Genomic DNA, 18,837 nt, shown 5'->3' with positions numbered 1-18,837 from the left:
TTTAGAACACATTCTGCTTTGAGATCTAAGGGAGGATTTAACTGAAAATGAAGTGAAGCCATAGTGATTTTCTTTTAACAAAGGGATGTGGGAGAATGCAGTACTTCAGTCTCAAATATTGCTTTCCTCCAGAGCATTGAATGCAGATATGCTCTTCCTTTGGACAAATATTTGGAAAATTAGATAACAAAATCAAAATCTAGAACTGATGATAGCAATGCCTTTGGGTTTAAATGCATCTGGTTCATAAAGCATGTATGTTGTCTCAGCAAGTCATGGGTGGTTGGGAGGGAGGGATCAGGACAAACTATGGTTCAGAGCAGGAAAGAGCCTTTTACTGCCATGTATTGATTATTGTAGCATTCCTTGCCCATATTTTTGGATTCAGAATATTTAAGCAAGACTGAATACTTTTAAACAAAGCCACTGTGGCTTGTGCAGGGGTTGTTTTTTTGAAGCACTGTGTCTGTATTAGCTGTGTTGTCTATGCCCCTTGGGTACATCATTCCATTGTCATGAGAAAATGTAGTTTATTTTCACAGTTCTGTGTGATAAAAAGGACTTTTATTACTCTAACTAATTTCACTGTCTCTGTCTGTTTAAAGGTGACAGCTTCTCTCTTAGGTTTGCCTTCAAAGTCATGTTCTCTACTGATCCTGACAGAAAATGAGAATGAAAAGAGAAAGTGGGTTGGAATCCTAGAAGGGCTGCAATCTATCCTGCACAAAAACAGGCTGAGGAACCAGGTTGTGCATATTCCACAAGAAGCCTATGACAGTACACTGCCTCTTATTAAAGCAAGTTTAGCTGCTGCTATTGTAGGTATGTTTGTTTAACTTTTATCAGCATGTGAAGGTTGTTGGAACTTTTAGATGGGCTTCTGTAATGAGAGCACTGACACCTTGAAATAAATTCCTCAGCTGAATTCCTTCATAGGAATTTAATAATGGGCAAAGAATGCTAATCTTGCATTGATATTCAGGTTTCTTCATCCACTTGAAGTAAATAATACTGTTGAGTTGTTCAGCAGGTTGTTTTAGCAATATGGTATATAGCATGCTTTTGACACTGTGTGAACTCAAGCAAAATTGATTTGCTGGTGAAAACCTGTTTGTGCAGAAATTTTTTCAGCTGTTCAAAACAAATAGCCTGTTTTAAAGATAAGACCAAGCATAGCTGAATTAATGGCCTTTTTTCCCCTCTTGGTTTAGATCGAGATAGAATAGCAATTGGTTCAGAAGAAGGACTGTATGTGATAGAGGTGACCCGTGATGGTAAGTTAGGCCATAATTCATGCAGTAATTACATATGAAATAATGAGCTCCATAACTTTTACTGCTGCTCTAATATAGGTTGCACAACAACCTTTCATGTATAGTAAGTATTAAGCACTCAGTTAATTGATGAGAAGGAAGAGTGAATGTGAGATATAAGCACTAATTTGGTCATTATCGTTACATTCAGTTGACTGGCTGAAATTAAAGGTGTGAGTTACTGGGCATATTCTGACAAATTTTCACCTTAGCTGTGTTCCCAGAGCAGGTATCAAAATGCTTCAGCACACAGAGCATGCACAGCACACTCAAAGTTCATAGTCTTCCCTTTAGAGCCTCCATGTCTCATCTGCTTCTTCCAGAAATTTGGTAACCATTCACATTCTCTTGCAGACTGGTGCTGTCCAAAGAAAATGTGTCTTGGGGTGCTAGTCTTGTCAGTGATTTTCTCAATTCATTTTTCTGGGTAATTTAGTTTGTGGCTATTTGAATGTTGTATTTTACTCACACTAAAGCTTGCATTTTGATGTAAATAAAGCAGTGAATACAGATTTTTAAAGACATACTTGACTTTCAAAATAAATTATATCAGGGATGTGGTTTTGGGTCAAAAGAAAAATGTTATTGCTTCTTCTTGTTTAGAATAAGACATTGCCCACTCCAGGAGAAACTGCTTTATACATGGAGACAGCAGATATTTGAAATTCTTTTTAGCAGTAATGAATGCCATTCCTTTGAGTAAATTTCCAGTGATGACCATTCATTAAGTAGTTAGATATAAACATAACTTGAGATGCAAATAATTCCAGGGATTCCGGTACAGCTTCTTGCATAAAAAAAGTTGTCATTTTAATTTGAAAGGTCATTTCATAAAGGAACAGTTATCTGCATCACCATGTCATATGTAAATGTGAAAATTAATTACCAATTTTGGTTTTAAGTTAAGAGATGTTTTGGAGGAGTTTTCTATGGCCAGTTCTGTGCATTAATAGATTTTTATAAATTGTAATCTATTTCTCATTTTATGGCAGTTGTAATTTTTAGTGTTAAGTAACTGCCAGCTGTTTATATCAACGGTCTTTGGTTAGAATATTTCTTAGTTCTTGACAAATAAGCTGGAGTTGGAGCAAGGAAGAAAACCATTTATCTGGAAAAGCCAGTTATTTCATAGAATGTTTCTTCAGATATTTCATCTATTTATGCAGATAGGGGTACACCACAGCAACACTTTGTGATTTAAACAGCTAAAGTCTTATTGCCATGTTTAGAGAATTTGGTAACTTTGGCTACATTACTCAACTGTTACTGAAAAAAAAGGCAAAGAATTTCCAATTAAGAGTTTTCTGTTTTATTTTTTTAAACGACAATTCACAAATATTTTTAATGCATTCAGCTAGCAGAAAAATTAAAGTTACAATTTAATTTAATTGGTTTATGCTTATTAAGTTTGCTAGTTTAGAATTGCTCTTCTGTTTGTACCCCATGAAATACTCACTGCATTCTTGAAAGTTCTTGTATAGCCAAGATCCCCAAAGAGCACACATTGTACCTAACCCCCTTAGCTGCCTCTAACCCTGCTTTAAAAAAAAATTAATCAAACAGTAAAACTCCCCATGGGTAGCCTGACTAGTCCTTGCTCTGAGAAGGGTTTTCCTGGTGCCTGTCCTGAGCCTCTCTTCCTGCAGCCTAAGCCCATTCCTTCTTTTCCTTTCCCCATCACATACAGCATTTTTTTTCCTGTCGGTATATGTGTTTACACCCCCTTACTGTACTGCTTTTGTATCTGATGAGAGGTCTGCCAACAGTACAGCATTTTGTGTCCTCACTTACCAGGATTAAATACTTCATATTTCTTAACTTTATTGTTCTGCTAATTTGGTCTTCCTCCAAAATTTACTGAAGATGCTGATGTTTTCATGGAGGTGGGACCCACTTCTGAAGATGCAGCATCTTGCACTGTACAGATGGTACAGATGCAATTATATAAAAAAAAATTCTCCATGTATCCTACATGTTAAGCAGCGTTTTCACACAGTGTTGTTGAGATTTTTTTGTGAATAGGGAGGGTTACAGGAATGCTTTGTTTCATTGTTTGCTCTGAGAATTAATAACAGAGAATCAAGCCTGTAGTAAGTGCTCCTCTTCACCTGGTATGTGTCTGTGTTTAGATTAATTTTCAGGCATTACTATGTAGCACTGCAGTGTTTCCGGGCCTGGTGATTCTCCTGTGTAACTTATGGCAGCTCTTGTTTCCTTTGCAGTGATTGTCCGAGCTGCTGACTGCAAGAAGGTGTACCAGATAGAGCTTGCTCCCAAAGAAAAAATTATCATCCTCATCTGTGGTCGGAACCATCACGTCCACCTTTACCCCTGGGCCTCTCTGGATGGGTCAGAAGGGAACTTTGACATTAAGCTTGCAGAAACTAAAGGCTGCCAATTGATTACAACTGGAACACTAAAGAAGAGTTCTTCTACTTGTTTGTTTGTGGCTGTCAAACGACAGGTTTTTTGCTATGAAATTCACAGAACTAAACCTTTCCACAAAAAATTCAGTGAAATTCAGGCTCCAGGAATTGTACAGTGGATGACAGTGTTCAAGGACAAGCTCTGTGTTGGCTACCAGTCTGGGTTCTCTCTGTTGACCATCCAGGGAGATGGACAATCTATAAACCTGGTAAATCCTAATGACCCCTCGCTTATCTTCCTCTCACAGCAGTCTTTTGATGCCCTTTGTGCTGTGGAGCTCAGTAATGAGGAATACCTGCTTTGCTTCAGCCATATGGGAGTTTACGTCGATTCGCAAGGTCGAAGGTCACGCATGCAGGAACTAATGTGGCCTGCAACTCCTGTTGCCTGTAGTATGTATATGTTTTTCTGTTGCCATATCCCTGTTGCTGCTTTACTTGTCAGAAAATACTCAGCATTGTATTCAATTGTGCTTCGGTTTGTCTTTGAATATCAAGTTTAAGTTTTGATGAGTTAATAGACATATGGTTCATCCTGGTGGTAGTGTTGGACTTGGAGATCCTGGATGATGCAAGAAATGCGCCGTCCTATTACAGGACACAGAAGAATAAATAGTGGAATGCAAAATAATTTCTACAGAGAGTAGGCCTGGATGCAGGACAGTGCAAGACTACCTGTCTGTGAAATTCTATAAAGGTTTTTGTTCACCTAGAGAATATAAATGTCCAGTTGCCTGTAGGGTGTCTTCTGTGTATTGTACTCAAAGTACAGTAGAAAGCTGAAGAAGAAATGGAACTGCAAGTCTAAAGGTTCATAATAGAGAAAAATATTCTCCATTTGGTTTTAATTTTAGGTTGACAATATTCAAAAATAGTATAGGTGAGGGCAATATTTGAACCACTCTGTTTGTTTCAGGAGCATTGGTTATCAGCTTGGTAGAACAGAGGTACATGCAGAGCATTTTTCAGTATTCAGTAGTCAAAGGCAGTTGATGATAAATCTGGTATTTCTATTTGAAGCCAAAATAGCAATTAAATTTTTTTGAATGATTGAAGGCAAGAAATAGCTTTTTGTTTAAGCAGTACAGCAAGGAGTGAGGTGTATGTTGGTTTGATCAGGCCAGGCCCTAATAGGAATTTGTTTAATTTTATTTGACTTGAACTGAAATTGTTTGCTTACTTTACTCTGACCTAGTTCTGTACAGAAGTCTGAAGCAAAGTCCCGAGGAAACAATGTAGTGGCAAATTTACTTTAAAACACTATTAGCTAAAACTAATGTTTCCTTTTCCTTAATCAGCTTTACAGATTTTTGCATTTCAGCAAACTAGACTTGCTAGTTAATGGTTTTGTCTGTTATTATTAGAAGTGTTCTTACTGTAAACTATTTAATAACATTCTTGTATGTGCAGTCCTGAGTAGTGCTGGCCTAGGGCTGTTTGTATAGAAAGAGCAACATTTTCTGCTGCCAAAGGAAATGGAATTACTTCCCTTTTCATTAGACTTGCCTGCCGTCCTCAGTCCTAGTGTCTGTCACTAGTGATAGTGGGTTTTTTTAACTGTCCCATCAAGAGGTTGTAAAATTACAGAACAATTTGAGTTGGAAGGGATCTTAAAAAGATCACCTCCTTCCAACTCCCCTGCCATGGGCAGGGACACCTTCTGCTAAACAAATTTTCTCAAAGCTCCATCCAACCTGACCTTAAACACTAGCATGGGTGGAACAGCTTCTTCCACAGCTTTCATGAGCAACTTGTTCCACTGCCTCACCATCCTCACAATAAAAAATTTCTTCCTAATATCTAGTCTAAACCCACTCTCAATTTAATGCCATTTCTCCTTGTCCTATGACTCCATGCCCTTGTAAAAGGTCCCACTCCAGCTCCCTTGTAGCCTCTTTAGGTACTGGGAGGTGCTGCAGGGTCTCCCCAGAGTCTTCTCCAGACTGAGAACAGCCCCAACTCTCTCAGCCAGTCTTTTTAGGAGACACCAGCAAAGTGGCAGTGATTTTGCTGTGGTAAAGCACCACGTTGTAGAGAAGTTTTGGGACAAAACAGACTTTGTGTCTGGGGTATTCAGTGTCCTCGCCCTGGGAGAGGGCAGGGCGAGCACTAGCACAGCTCCGTTACCCCGGCTGGCCTGTTGGGGTTGCCCCTCCACCACCTGGTGCTGGTGTCCTGTGCTGAGCTGGTGTGGGTGTCCCAGGGCTGCTTGGCTCCCCTGCAGCCTGGTGCAAAGCCTTGGAGCCAGCTGCTCTGGAGGCTGGAGCATGGGCAGGCACACTGCAGGCACTGACACGGCTCTCTGGGAACCACTTGAGATCTGGTCAAGCTCATCAGCTCTGACTGGCAAGTGCCAGCCTTGGCTACAGATGGTGTTTCTGCCTGATGCTTGGTTCTCCCTCTTGATTTGAACATCCAAGCCAACTAAGACTGCATGTAATAAATGCTTGACCATTAATCACTTTTCTGTTACATTTTTATGATAGCTGTCCAAGGTATTCTTTTAATGCATTTAAAAAATAGCACCAAAACCGTACTTCAGTTCTTTTAAGAAGATTCTATGATGTGTTCAGTATCCTACTGGGTTATTTTCATTTTGTTTATTGAAGCATCTTCTCTCAATTAAATCCCTTAAGTTTCTAGTAACTGCTTTTTACATCAGGAGACAGTCTTTACAAGATCAGAAGCATGTTGATACAAAGCTCTGGAGTTCTCTTCTTTTTTGACCTAAAATAAACTTGTCTGCTGATGCCTTTTATGCTTTAAAAAAAAAAAAAAAAAAAAAAGTTGAAAAGAGAAAATGAGTTACAGACTTTAAGCATTTTTTAAGTTGACATTTTTCTATCAGCTTGATGAAAGTAACCCATACATGAATATCTAAAGCTAGAAAATTGTAAGCAAAAAGAGGAAGGAAATTGAGAGCAGATCTGCATCATGAGTTCATGACCCAGCTCACAGATGGTGGCTTTCTCATCTCCTCTGCACACAGCAGATGTATAGTTAGGTTGCTGCTTCTGAAATGAAGTAATCCATAGCAAAGATAGCTGCTCAGTTCCTACCACCTAGGAAACTTGTATACATCTAAAAACTTCAGATGCCATTTTGCAATTTCATGAAATGGCAATGTGAAATTTTAAAAAATACTGAAAGGGTCAAATTTAAATATTTCCATGATGCTGGTAGTTGTCATTAGTAAATCTATTCTCACAAAAAATCTATTTGAAAGTGGGACTCTGAAAATGTGTTTTAAAGTGTATCTTGCACGTAGTGGAAAACTTATAACTATTGAAATCTGCTCAAATATTTGTCAGTTCTGGACTAGTGAAATGACATTAGGGTTTTCTGTTTGTTTTCAATCAATGCAGGTTGCAATTCTTCATATGTAACAGTGTATAGCGAATATGGTGTTGATGTGTTTGATGTTAACACTATGGAATGGGTCCAGACTATTGGCCTGCGAAGGGTAAGTAATTTTCTTTGAATATTGAACTTAATGGGGTTGCTTTCAAATGAGGTGTTTCTTCACAGTATATTCTAGATTTGAGGTAATTCTCTGTCTCCTTCCTCAAAACAGATCAGACCATTAAACATGGATGGCACACTGAACCTCCTTAACTGTGAGCCGCCAAGGTTAATATATTTCAAGAACAAGTTTGCAGGTGAGTCCTGAGCAAGGGGAGAAATGGGGAACTCATTCTAACTGGTTAATTGTCACCATGTTACCTTTGCACTAGATGAAATTTATGTTGAATGTGTCCGGGTCAGTGTGTACCTCTGTATGTGAAATTGCTTTGTGCTATTGCAGCAGGAGCTGGCCTCAGTGTACCAGAAACATCTGACAACAGCAAGAAGCAAATGCTTCGAACCAGGAGCAAGAGAAGATTTGTATTTAAGGTTCCCGAGGAAGAGCGGTTACAGCAAAGGCGGTAAGAATTTATTTGTAAATTTGTAAAAAATCACTGAATATACATGATGACATGCAGAGAGACTGGGAATGCTAATAGTAAAAATCACTCTTGTTTTTTTAGGGAAATGCTTAGAGACCCTGAGCTAAGGTCAAAGATGATTTCTAACCCAACGAATTTCAACCATGTGGCTCACATGGGACCAGGAGATGGAATGCAGGTCCTCATGGACCTCCCACTGGTAAAATACATTTATAAGGGAGGGATATATATGTGCATTTGTTCTTGCTCACAAAAGACATGAAGATGAGCTGGATGGGCTCAAGTATTATCTTTGTACCGAATTCTTCTTGAAATCCTTTTGAGAAAGGTGAACCTTCCTGTTGTGCAGTACTTCTAAATCTTGTGCAAGGAAATACTGTTAGCTGACTTATGAATGAGACACTGAAAGACAGATATCACTGCCAGGAGCTTGTTAGTAGTTTTGTATATAATCAGTCTCTCCTCCTTCCTTTTTCTTGTTTGTCTTCTTAAAATAACAGAATGAATTTCCTTTCCCCTCATCCTCTCAACATTCTGCTCTTGGTATCACCTCCAACAGGCTTTGAGCACGTCTATCACATGAGCCCTATCTCTGCTGAAATCTCTCTCCAGAGTGACCATTCCTCACTGCAAGGCTCCCTTCTGCTTTCTTCCTCTTCCTGTCCCTCCTCTGCTTCCCTAGCAAGGGTAGGAGTAGCTACAAACTGTTAGGAACTGGAATATGGTATGCTTGTGGCACTTCACCAATTCTAGAGCAATAACGAGGGGAAAAAAATAATGCTGTGGAGGTAACTAAAATGCATGTGACTTGCAGTGCTTTATAGCATTAATTTTAGTTTGTATTTAACTAATACAGCATTTTATGAGCTATTTTAGTGTTAAATCCACAAGAGGAAGATGTGGAGGTACACTTTTATGTTCTGTATGTACCCTCTGTCCTACAGCTGTTAGTCAGGCTTTCTCTTGTCTTTCTCAGATAGTCCAGATGTGGGTCAGGCATTTGTCATTTCAGCAGGAGGAGGAAAGAAAGCAGAGCTGTTAGTACAGTCCCTTCATAGACAGTTTGCTGGCTGACAGGTTCAAGTGGCTTCTGTGGGGCTTAGTTCTTTCTCTGTCTTTCTCAGGGTTTGTGTCTGTTACTGAAAATATGTGGATGTGGTCAAGTAAGTTCAGTTTTTCTACCAACACTGGGTTGTAATAGCTTCAAAAGCACAGTAAAGTTATCACGAGTAACAGCTTCTCATTGGATAGCTTTTGTTGCTGACTGACAGGGTGTTTCATTTCAACTGTAGAGTGTCCTGCCTCCTGCCCAGGATGAAAAAACCTGTCCATCTTCAGCTAACCTGTCACGGCAGCAGCAGCAGAGGAACAAAACTTACATCTCATGGCCCTCATCAAGTAAGGCTTGGGAGCAAGCTGGTCACCTCTGAGCTGTAATCTGTGATATCAACAGGAGCTGTAAACTGCCTTTTGTCCTTCACTCTCTGTAGGTGGCAGTGATGTGGGAGCAGCCATGCCTTCCCGAAGTATGTCTGACCCTGACCAGGAGTTTGACAAAGAGGTAAAGCAGCTTCTGTAAATGGAGACCAACGATACCCTGTTGACGTAGATTGTTCTCTTTTTCCAATAAATTACATTCCCAAGAACATACTTAATAGAGACATTTATGGAGATGTTTTCTTTCCACAAGTGTTTTTCCCAGTCTGTAATACGTGTGTCCAAGTTAGATACACCATCACAAAAGCAAAGCTGTGAAAAGATCTTCTTATGATGATATTTTAAGAAGTACTATGTCTTGGATTAAGCTTTATAGGCAACGGAAATTTGACTAATTGATGAGATGTCCTCAAAGCTCCTAAAAATGTTCTCTGGGATATTAGCATAGAATAGCAAAGTAATATGACTAGTTAAGTAATTTTCTGTGCTGCCTTAAGGAAGACTTTTTGTAATGTAACTTGAGAAGGAATCAAATTTATAACACAGAAAACTGCTTTTAGCGAGAATAAGAGTATGTGCTAGTAGTCGCCAAACTGAAAATGTCCTGGCTCTACAAAACTGATGTTCCTGGATCTGAACAGAGAAGATACATGATTTTTGTATCTGTTATTTATCATGTGTTTTCTTCCAAGCTTTGCTACAGTCCTATCTGTGCAAGGAAAGTGTTAGGAATTATTCCTGGGAGGCAAAGTCCCTGATAAAGATCTTTTATAGTGCTTTTGGTACCCAACTGCAGACCCATATAATGTTCTGAATCTTGAAGCATGTTTTGGTGAAGCCAGACTTTTGCTGGATGCCTTAGCACAAGCCAAGTCCAGAGTTGTGATCACACTTGTGGTCTTACTTCCTTTGTCACCTTCAGTTAGCCATTAAAAGCACATGAAAGTGGGGATCTCTAAACACAGGTGTTTTTGAAACAGTCTTGGTTTTCAAAGGTGGTTATGATGGACAATGTTAGTTATTCTGCTCACCCTTCGCAAACTCCCATTATATTCCATGCTCTAATGGTAATTGTTGTTTGTAGGCACAAGTAATGATAGATTCAAAAGGGATTTTTTACATTCTTTTCTCTTTTTGGTAGCTCTTACAATTTCTTATGGCTTCTTAAATTTTAAAAAATAGTAGTTTGAAACTGGTAAGCGGCTCTAATAACACCTTTCGGCTTTATACTGTTTCCCCCATGACTTTTGACTTTATGAACTGGATCATGTTAGGATAATCTTGTTAGAGATTATCTTACTATTGTTCAAGCCATGCAAAATCTTCTCAACAGCATTCTTGAAGGATGTTACCTTTCAATCTATTTACTAATAGTATATATCTATTGTTGGCTTTCAATCTATTTGCTAATAATATATATCTATTTGCTATAAGTATGTATTTCCCTTTCTTGAAAATAACTTGTTGCAATGGTAACAGGGGTTTTTTGTGCAGTATTTCATTAGCTGTGAATGTGTGCAGTGCTCAGAATTGTAACACACCAAAATAGTGGGAAACTTGCCAGCCATCCTGTTGAAGTGAGACCAGCCTGTGAAGGCAAATATCCAACAACTAATCTAACACTGGGGAAATAACTGTGGATAGTCTTTATTAGATATTGACGTAGGACGTACCCACTAAGTATATTCTGTTTCCAGATCTCCAGCCAGATTCTTGGCAGCCTTCACTCGGTTGTGAGGCACTTCACAGGCTTGTTGCTGTTATGTAAACAGTTCATAATGCTTGTTTCCTTCCTCCTCACCAAACTGAAGATGATTTGACCATGGTTTTTGTATATTTACATGGGCAGATAAATCTGCTTCTGGGCTATAAAAACTGCCTAAAAATTGCAGGCTGGTAAATTCTGAACAACAGTGAGCAGATAGATGCATTCCATCAGGAAAACTTTGCAATGGCTAAAGGAGAGGAGACAGAGATGTAACAATTTCCACATACTTTACCATAATTCCTGTTGCATCAGAAGTTCACCTTTGGGACTGCACTAGAGCCTGTTGATGGTAATGGAAGTACTTGCTTGAATGTTTAACTATGGAATTAATCTAATGCACACTGCTTCGAAGGTGTTGCTCTGCCTTTGAAAGCTTTTGAGTGTAAAGAATTCACTTCAAGTAAACATAATTTTTTTAATGTTTCTCATTAACAGCCTGATTCAGACTCCACCAAACACTCTACTCCATCTAACAGCTCAAATCCAAGTGGTCCCCCAAGTCCCAACTCTCCTCATAGGAATCAGCTTACGCTAGATGGACTGGACCAGTCGACCTGTGACGCGTAACGCCACCGCTCTCGCCATTTCTGTCATCCACTACTCCATGGTGTTCAACAGCAGGGCAAAGCTGTCTCAGATGCTAGTGCCAAGACTGACACAGACTCTCTAGTGTTGCACAAGAATAATTATATATCCAGATTGTAGATACAAACTATGGAAATGAAGAAAATTCTTTACTAATAGCGATTGAGCTCTTTACGCAGAATTGTTCACTGCTCAGTTACAGTTGATTCCTTTCTGCACAGCTGTGACACAGTTTTATTGCATAGGAGCATTTAAGGCCACCAGTAAATAGTCTTATTCTTATGGTGAAAGAGAAATAGAGAGAGTTACTGATAATGTTGCTACAATATCAGGAATATTATTTTTCTATAGAATGATGTAATGTCTGATTAGCAGGAAATCCTTTTAGACAGAATTTGGACTTCTAAATAGGAAATGTGAGCAGGTCTAGTTACATCCTCAGATGAATACACTTTTCCCTTTTTCCCGTAACTGTTTTTTTCCTAAATCTTAAGGAGAATGGTAGGAAGCTGTAGGTCATTTCCAACATCAGTAGAATCACCAGGAAGTCAAAGAAAAGCTGGTTATAGTTTTGTGGCCTTTAAATTCATTTAGCCATTACATATACAGCTGCATAACTGTCTTTCTATCTTTCTACCAACTTTTTAGTCTTGTACATAGGACTACTGACAGTTATCTCTTTACCCATTCCCTGCTTTTAGTCCTCATCAGTCATTAGTCAGGGCTTTTAAAATACTGCTGTGAAAAGAATTTTACTCCTAGTTCCTGCCTTTCTCCTCCTGAGAAGCTGTTTCTCCTGGGATTTTGGTGTGAGGACACACTGCGCGGTTTAGCTAGCAAGCCTTCTTGTGGACGCATTGCCCTCGGAGTCTGCTTGACCCAAGGGACTGTATCACACTAAAACATCAGTCTGTTCATTGGTTACCAAAGTGGAACGTGAAGGATGTGTAACTGGGGGTGCTGCTTTTCTCATTAATTGTATCCTCACCTGCATGAAGACCCCATGATTATTAATCAAGTATTGATCATGTAGAAAAATGCACAACACACTCCTGTATATTTTGCAATGGCCCATGTGCGGTGATGTTTTGCGTGTATATTTAATCTCATGCTTCCATGTATTATACATTTAGTACTCAAGGATTTGTGACCATGTTTCATTAAAAGCTTGTAATTAATTCAGTGGCTGGCATATCCAGTTTGTCATTGTCACACTAGTGTGCCTTCTGTGCCAATTTTATGACAGTTGGATGTCACTTATTTAAAATTCAGTTTAAATGGGCTAATGATATACCAATGGCTAATGTTCTTTTCTGAAACACTGTATAGGACGTGCACTTATCTTTAGTTTAAACTGAGTGTTCTAGTCAACATTTAATCCTGTTACGTTAAGTGTTCGACAGTACTTGCTCTTTTTCTCAGATTCTTGATAAAGGGGCTCAGTTAGAGCTGGACACTACTGCTTTGGGGGTTTTCTGGTTTTTACTTTTTTAATGTAAGTCTAAGTCTTTGTAATTATTGAATTGTGAGAACATTTTTGAACAATTTACATGTCAATAAAGCAGAAGAGGGAGGTTTTAAAGTTTATAGTTGTCTGTCTTGACATCTGAAAACAATCTACCACTGACACTTGGCTCCAGTCTCATCATAAATTCACTTTGTTCACATGGACATTTGACATAATCTGAAGATATTTTGAAGGTCCATACCCAAGCACTACAAGAAAGGTGCATATTGCTGAAGGTGAATGAGTGTTCAGAAGCAGTGGAAGTCTTTCTGGCGGAATACAGTGCTGAAGTTTTGTGCCCTCAGTTTGTTTTAGAGTTGTCATTTCATTGACTTGCTGACCCTATTAATTCCTTTTTAAATTATTTATATGACTCGTTACTTACAGCTGAAGCATAGTAAGGAGGCTGCAAGGGTCTATTCATGCATCTTAAGTATCATAGAACAGTACATACATTCCACTTGTTGTCAAAGCAGTACTCCCAAAGAAAGGCTTAGGAACATTTCAAGGATTGGTGTGTGAATGGTGCAGCCCCTCATATAGGGTTTTTTTTAAAGCTCTCGTCATGCTCTGGTATTTGAGCACCACAGAGCCCACTGTAGCTAGACAGTGCCAACATCTCCTCTAGGGTGTCCTGGGTAAGCATCCCTCATCCCTTACCGAGTGCCAAGTGTTCCTGAATTGCTTCATGGTTTGTCTCACCCCTCACAGGAAAGGCCAAGGTGGGTGTTTTAGACCCTGCTGTTCCTTGCCTGACCAAACCTACCTGGCAGGCTTGGAAAAGTGCACCCACACTTTGCCCTGGGGATGGGGTGATAGCTGACAGGAGTTTTGAGGGCTCTGTGCTGGAAGCTGCCTCACAAGTATTCATGCTAATCAGCCTTTGACTTTTAAAAAACATTTCTCCTGCTCTTGAGCTGATTTTTCTCTGCACAGTGAGGACTTAGGATGACAACAAAGTCTTTAATTATGGGGGTATTAAATCATAGCACTCAGCAGTGCCAGGGCTTGGTTATAATTTAAGCAGGAGAACGTTTCTAGAAAAAATTAATTAATTGCTCATATGAATACATTATTCTTTTTTTTTTTTTTTTTTCCTGCTTAAATCTGCTTGCTGCTTAAGTCTGGCCAAGCAGAATTCCTTCCCAAGTCCTCCACCACAGGCCTTTTCAGATCATCTTTTCCCTTATGGATTTTGATTCTAGTTAACTCAAGAGTCCTCTTGAGCCCTCAGGAAAATTTTCATAAATGCAGGAATTCAGGTGAAACGATTTTCTGACAATGCACTTTCTTATCCCTGGAGGCTGCCAGTCTAGGGCTGAAAGTGAGGAATTGAGCTATGCAAGGAATGAGGGTAATTTGGTGACTGCCTGTTTCTCTGCTCATTCCATTTTCACAGAGATAATGACATCAGGTCCTGAAGCTGGAGTGGTGGGTGTACTGCTCACTGGAACAATTGGTCACTTCTAGCACAGATCTTTGCCCCAAAATGCTGAGTATTTTGGAATACATCATGGTATAACTTGCCACCCAAGAACTAAACTCATCTGCCACCATCTCTGTCTACAGAACAGGTGTGCTGAGAATAAACAGCTTCCTAAATAGGTGCAGTCTGCTGGAGAGGGGGATGCATAAAAGCTGGCTTTATCTTTGCAGGGTAAGTACTTAGCTAAGCCACAGGGAGGGGACTTCAGTGTGGAAATTCTGAAGGTGCAGGCACTCTTGTTCTGCACAGCGCCAGATGGGCATCCCTGGGAGAAGGCAGATGTGTAAAAACCTAAAGAGCTGGCACTGGTAGCCTAAAGCCCTGAGAAGCAGGGAAGTGTTTGAGGGAAGAAATGACTGTGGGAACTGAACTACACCTTGAGGTGCAGTTAAGCAAAGTATTAGTGAAAGGAAGGTGGTGTATCATGAACAAAAACCTTGTCTTGCTGAGTTTAGCTTATTTTGAAACAAAAAGGACACATGGCATTCTTGCATGCCAGGCTACTGGAGCATTTCGTGTTCCAGTTTGCACCATCTGCTCTGGATGAAGCGGCTCTGGCAGGCAGAAGGGAGGAAGACAATCCAAAAATCAGTGTTCAGCTGCCCAACCCTTGCCTTCCACTGCTGTGGCAGCATCTCTGGCCGACCTTCTGCCTGCTTGCATCCCTGTACAAGTGGCTCCCCTCTCAGTTTCCTCTTAACATACCTCCCTGGCAGCCTTGGGGCTCCTGCCAGCTCATGGGCTCAAGAGCTGCAACCAGTGCAGGGCAGCCCCTTCCTGCAGGGTGAGAGCTGCTCTCATGTCCTGGGCACACTCCTGGCAGGGCAGCACATGGGGCTGGAGGGGCTCTGCTTGAGGGAAAGGGGTTCCATGGGCACAGGACCACGTCAGGAGGACAGGATGGAAGGCACAGTGCCAGCACCATCTCAGTGCTTGCAAAACGTCCTAAGCATGTTTTTGGGGATGGGGTGGTTACAAGAACAGGCAACACCTGCAGGCCTGGTGTGGGATGCCCAGGAAAGCCAAATGCTGGCAAGAGCGTGTCCCAGCGGTGCCTGATGCTCAGGCCAGCGTTGCAGGCAGGGTTAGCTGAGGACAGGAGCAGAAGACAGCAGGACGTGCTCAGCCAGTGGGAGCTGCAGTGCTGTGCTCCAGCCAGAGGAGGAACATGGACTAAGGAATCAGCCCCTTCCCTGTCCTTGCAGCAAATATTTTCCCTGCTCCCCAGTAAGCTGCAGCACTTTTTTGTCATCTGACTGCTCAGGTTCACGCAGGTTTATTGATGCTTTCTCATGGATAAAACCCTCCAATCTTTTTCAGCCTCGCCTCCTTTGCTGTTTCTTACGCAGCCCCTGCTCTGCGGTCCCGTGAGGATGAGCAGTGCAGAGCCCTGCATGCTGATGGACACGGCCAGAGCTGCCACCCCGCAGTGCCTTGGCCAGCTCCTGCACTCTGGTGAGACCAGTCCCTGCCAAATACCCTCCTGCCACTGCTTCCTCCTGCTAAGAGATATAAAAAAATAAATCATTGAGCCAAGTCTGTCTTGAGGCTCAGGGATATTTTGAGGACTCTGCCACAATCTGGGTTTGCACAACTTCTGTGAGCGGCTGCATCGTGCAAAGAGAAGGCACTGTGCTACGTGTTGGTGTCCATTAATAGTGTGCAGTTTGCTTTTTCTTTTGAGACCCTGGGAAGCAATGACTCCTGAGATCTTGCCATTAACACTAATGCATTTTGAATTAGTCTGCCACAGTGGGGGACCCCTGACACTCAGGACCAGAAGCAAAACAAAGCCATCAGGTGCCCAGACATGCCGTGCACAGCCTCGGTGACATAAACCACCCATCTAATGTGCTGCTTACTAAAGGTGTCTGTGAATTAAATTCCGTCTTTAGACAGGATCCCAGGAGACACTTACGTACCAAACGCTTTTGCTCTGCCCTGCCTGCACCGTGGGCTGTCTGTGTGTGTCGGTGTGCAGCAATCACAGATACAATCACGGATACAGCTGTTTTTTCCAGCAGCTCTTGGTCCCTGGCATCACAAACTCACTGTGGTGCTTCATTTTGTTTCTGCAGAGCTCCCCCCTCTCTGCGGCGCGTTCTGTACGAGCGAGCGGACGTGGCTCCTGAAGGAAAAGTACAGACTGTGCTCTGCTCATGCACTGACAAAAATTGATCTCTGCTTTAATTAAAGCCTCTATTGTAAGTGACCTCGAGCCGCTACTGCATTTTAAAAATGAAGCTTCGCCAACGGCAAATCCGTACATGCCAACACGTAGGGGTGACCAGGTGGAGATTCCTGCCACAGCATGGTCTGCCTCCCTCCGTGTCAGTGATGTGTCCCAGGATGGTGTCCCACCCCAAAAGCACATGCCAGCCCATGGCTCAACCTCAAATCCCTGTGTGTCCAGGCAGGACACAGGCTGAGGTCCTCAGCTGCTTGCAGAAGGACACTATCCCGACACCATCTTGTGCAATGGTCCCTGTTGCCAATGGGTCGTCTCTTCTCTCCCTTAGCCTGTGGCCATGGGATGCTCCTGTCCTTCCCCATCTGCACAGGCTGAGGGGATGCAGCCATCGAGAGCCCTCCCAGTCCTCACATCACAATTCACACTCACAGTGAGCAAGGCCCAAAAATAGCCAGGGAGGAAAGAAATTCACTCTGAGGTAGGGTCAGACCCCCCAGACCCTGGGGGTCACTCCTGAGTCCCTTCCTTGTGTGGGCAGTACTGGTGTGATGCGCTGCCTGGTGCAGCGGCCTCCAGTGTGCAGCACTGCAGTGGCCCCAGAAATAAAATTCTTCTGTGTGTATTTGAAGCCTTTGTGGGCTGGAGGAGACACAGTCACCTGCAATGAACTGATGTGAAAGGCAAAAAGAATACAAAAAGGCCCTCACAGGCAGAAAGTAGGGATGTAGCTGGTGGAGGATGTGGTTGCTCTCACAGGCACCATGGTAACACGACAGCTGCTGAGCTGCACCAAGCCCTGGCCATGCGGTGCTGTCCGGCCCTGTGGGGTCAGCGGGGGCAGGGGGGTCTCCCTTGGGCTCACGTCACAGCAGTGACTGTGTGTTCTGAGGTTTTGGGTCCTGTCCCTGGGTCACTACTCCCACAGTGGTGGTTGTAGGACCATGGGATGGGGATTGAACATTCCCAGCATGTCCGTGTCAGCTGCTGCAGGCTTCCTCTGCTTTTTGACCTTGTGACCGGTCACAAGGCCGGTGACCAAGTGCCTGACAGAGGCAGCAGAAACTCCTGCCCAGACAAGTTGCCTTTTGTCCCAGGAGTGGAGGAGCCCTCTCAGGAGAGGTGTGCATGGTGAAATCCCAGCTCCTCCTGGCTCTGCCCCACTCACAAATTCACTGCAGGAACCAGGAGCAGGCCTTGTTCCCTGTCCCTCCTGTTTCCAGGGGCCAGGGCTGGTCCCACCACCACATGCTGCCTGCTACCCTTCGTCAGGGCTCTGATGCACCTAATGATGAATTCCTAGGCCTTTGAGGAGGGATTATGTCTTCCAGAGACTAGAACAAAATATTATAAACTTAAAATAGCTGCTTCCTTATGGAATATGCCAACAAGCCCTGCTGAACACCCAGCAGAGTGTAAATTTGCATCCATTTGCATACATATCCATAATTTCCGCCTCACCCATCAGCCCTGCTCCATAAAGAAGCACTGCCTGACATTGTGGGCGATGATGGTGTTTGACACATCTCAGTGCCACTGCCCCAACCCTCACCAGAGATGGGCTGATGTGACTGTCCCAGCCCTCAGTTCCTGCCTGCATCCCTGCCCAGGGACCCCGGCATCAAACCTCCTTCCCCTCCTACCATGAGAAGAATTTCTCACCTTGAGGAACAACAGAATAAATCCCCAAAGGTCCAAGAGGGTTTCTTAGCTTTCAGTCCAGCCACAGAGGGAAGGAACAAGCTCCAGAAGCTTCCCTGGGGAGGGAATTGTTTAACCAGGACTGCACCTCACCAGCACCCAGTGGACAGGAGTGAGAGGAGGAATGGGAACCCTGAGCAGAGATCCCCAGCACTGAGCATACTGCTGGAAAGCAAAACAACCTCCCAGCTAATGGGTCCAGGCCCTGAAGGCTCTGGGTCATATTCTAAAATGTGTTTGAGCACTGAATTTCTGTAATGCATACAGGGATGCTTCCTTCAACCTGCTGTGTGCCCTGGGGCAAAAATTAGTGCTGGCTAAAGCCAGGGTGCTGAGCTAGACCCCACTTCTCTGGATACCATCTGAGACCCAAAATGTTGAACTGTCTAAAAAGAATGGACACCTGCAAAATACAGTTTAAAAGCCAGAAGTAACACCAGGGATGCCATGTCCATGTGACTGAATCCCAACAGTGAAAG

The 18,837-nt window shown here is 42.4% G+C and overlaps 1 protein-coding gene across 11 annotated transcripts in view; it reads left to right on the top strand.

Annotated features, from left to right (window-relative positions):
- CDC42BPB (CDC42 binding protein kinase beta) overlaps positions 1 to 13,061 on the top strand; it is a 91,360-nt gene extending 78,299 nt beyond the window's left edge. For 4 of the 11 annotated variants that reach the window (XM_058832892.1, XM_058832850.1, XM_058832833.1 and 1 more), the window contains 11 exons: positions 606 to 822; positions 1,212 to 1,274; positions 3,536 to 4,132; positions 7,105 to 7,202; positions 7,314 to 7,398; positions 7,545 to 7,665; positions 7,768 to 7,885; positions 8,811 to 8,849; positions 8,979 to 9,084; positions 9,177 to 9,247; positions 11,327 to 13,061. In XM_058832892.1, the coding sequence (XP_058688875.1) occupies positions 606 to 822; positions 1,212 to 1,274; positions 3,536 to 4,132; positions 7,105 to 7,202; positions 7,314 to 7,398; positions 7,545 to 7,665; positions 7,768 to 7,885; positions 8,811 to 8,849; positions 8,979 to 9,084; positions 9,177 to 9,247; positions 11,327 to 11,458 (1,647 nt within the window). In that variant the 3' untranslated portion in view covers positions 11,459 to 13,061. Of the gene's footprint in view, positions 1 to 605; positions 823 to 1,211; positions 1,275 to 3,535; positions 4,133 to 7,104; positions 7,203 to 7,313; positions 7,399 to 7,544; positions 7,666 to 7,767; positions 7,886 to 8,810; positions 8,850 to 8,978; positions 9,085 to 9,176; positions 9,248 to 11,326 lie in introns of those variants that run through there. The other 7 variants (XM_058832902.1, XM_058832883.1, XM_058832867.1 and 4 more) reach the window with 4 other exon arrangements.
- Positions 13,062 to 18,837: the final 5,776 nt, after the last annotated feature.

Source organism: Poecile atricapillus, chromosome 1, assembly GCF_030490865.1.
Source record: "Poecile atricapillus isolate bPoeAtr1 chromosome 1, bPoeAtr1.hap1, whole genome shotgun sequence".
NCBI classification, from domain to species: domain Eukaryota; kingdom Metazoa; phylum Chordata; class Aves; order Passeriformes; family Paridae; genus Poecile; species Poecile atricapillus.
The sequence above is the reverse complement of the archived record's forward strand: the minus strand, read 5'-3'. Positions and strand labels throughout refer to the sequence as shown.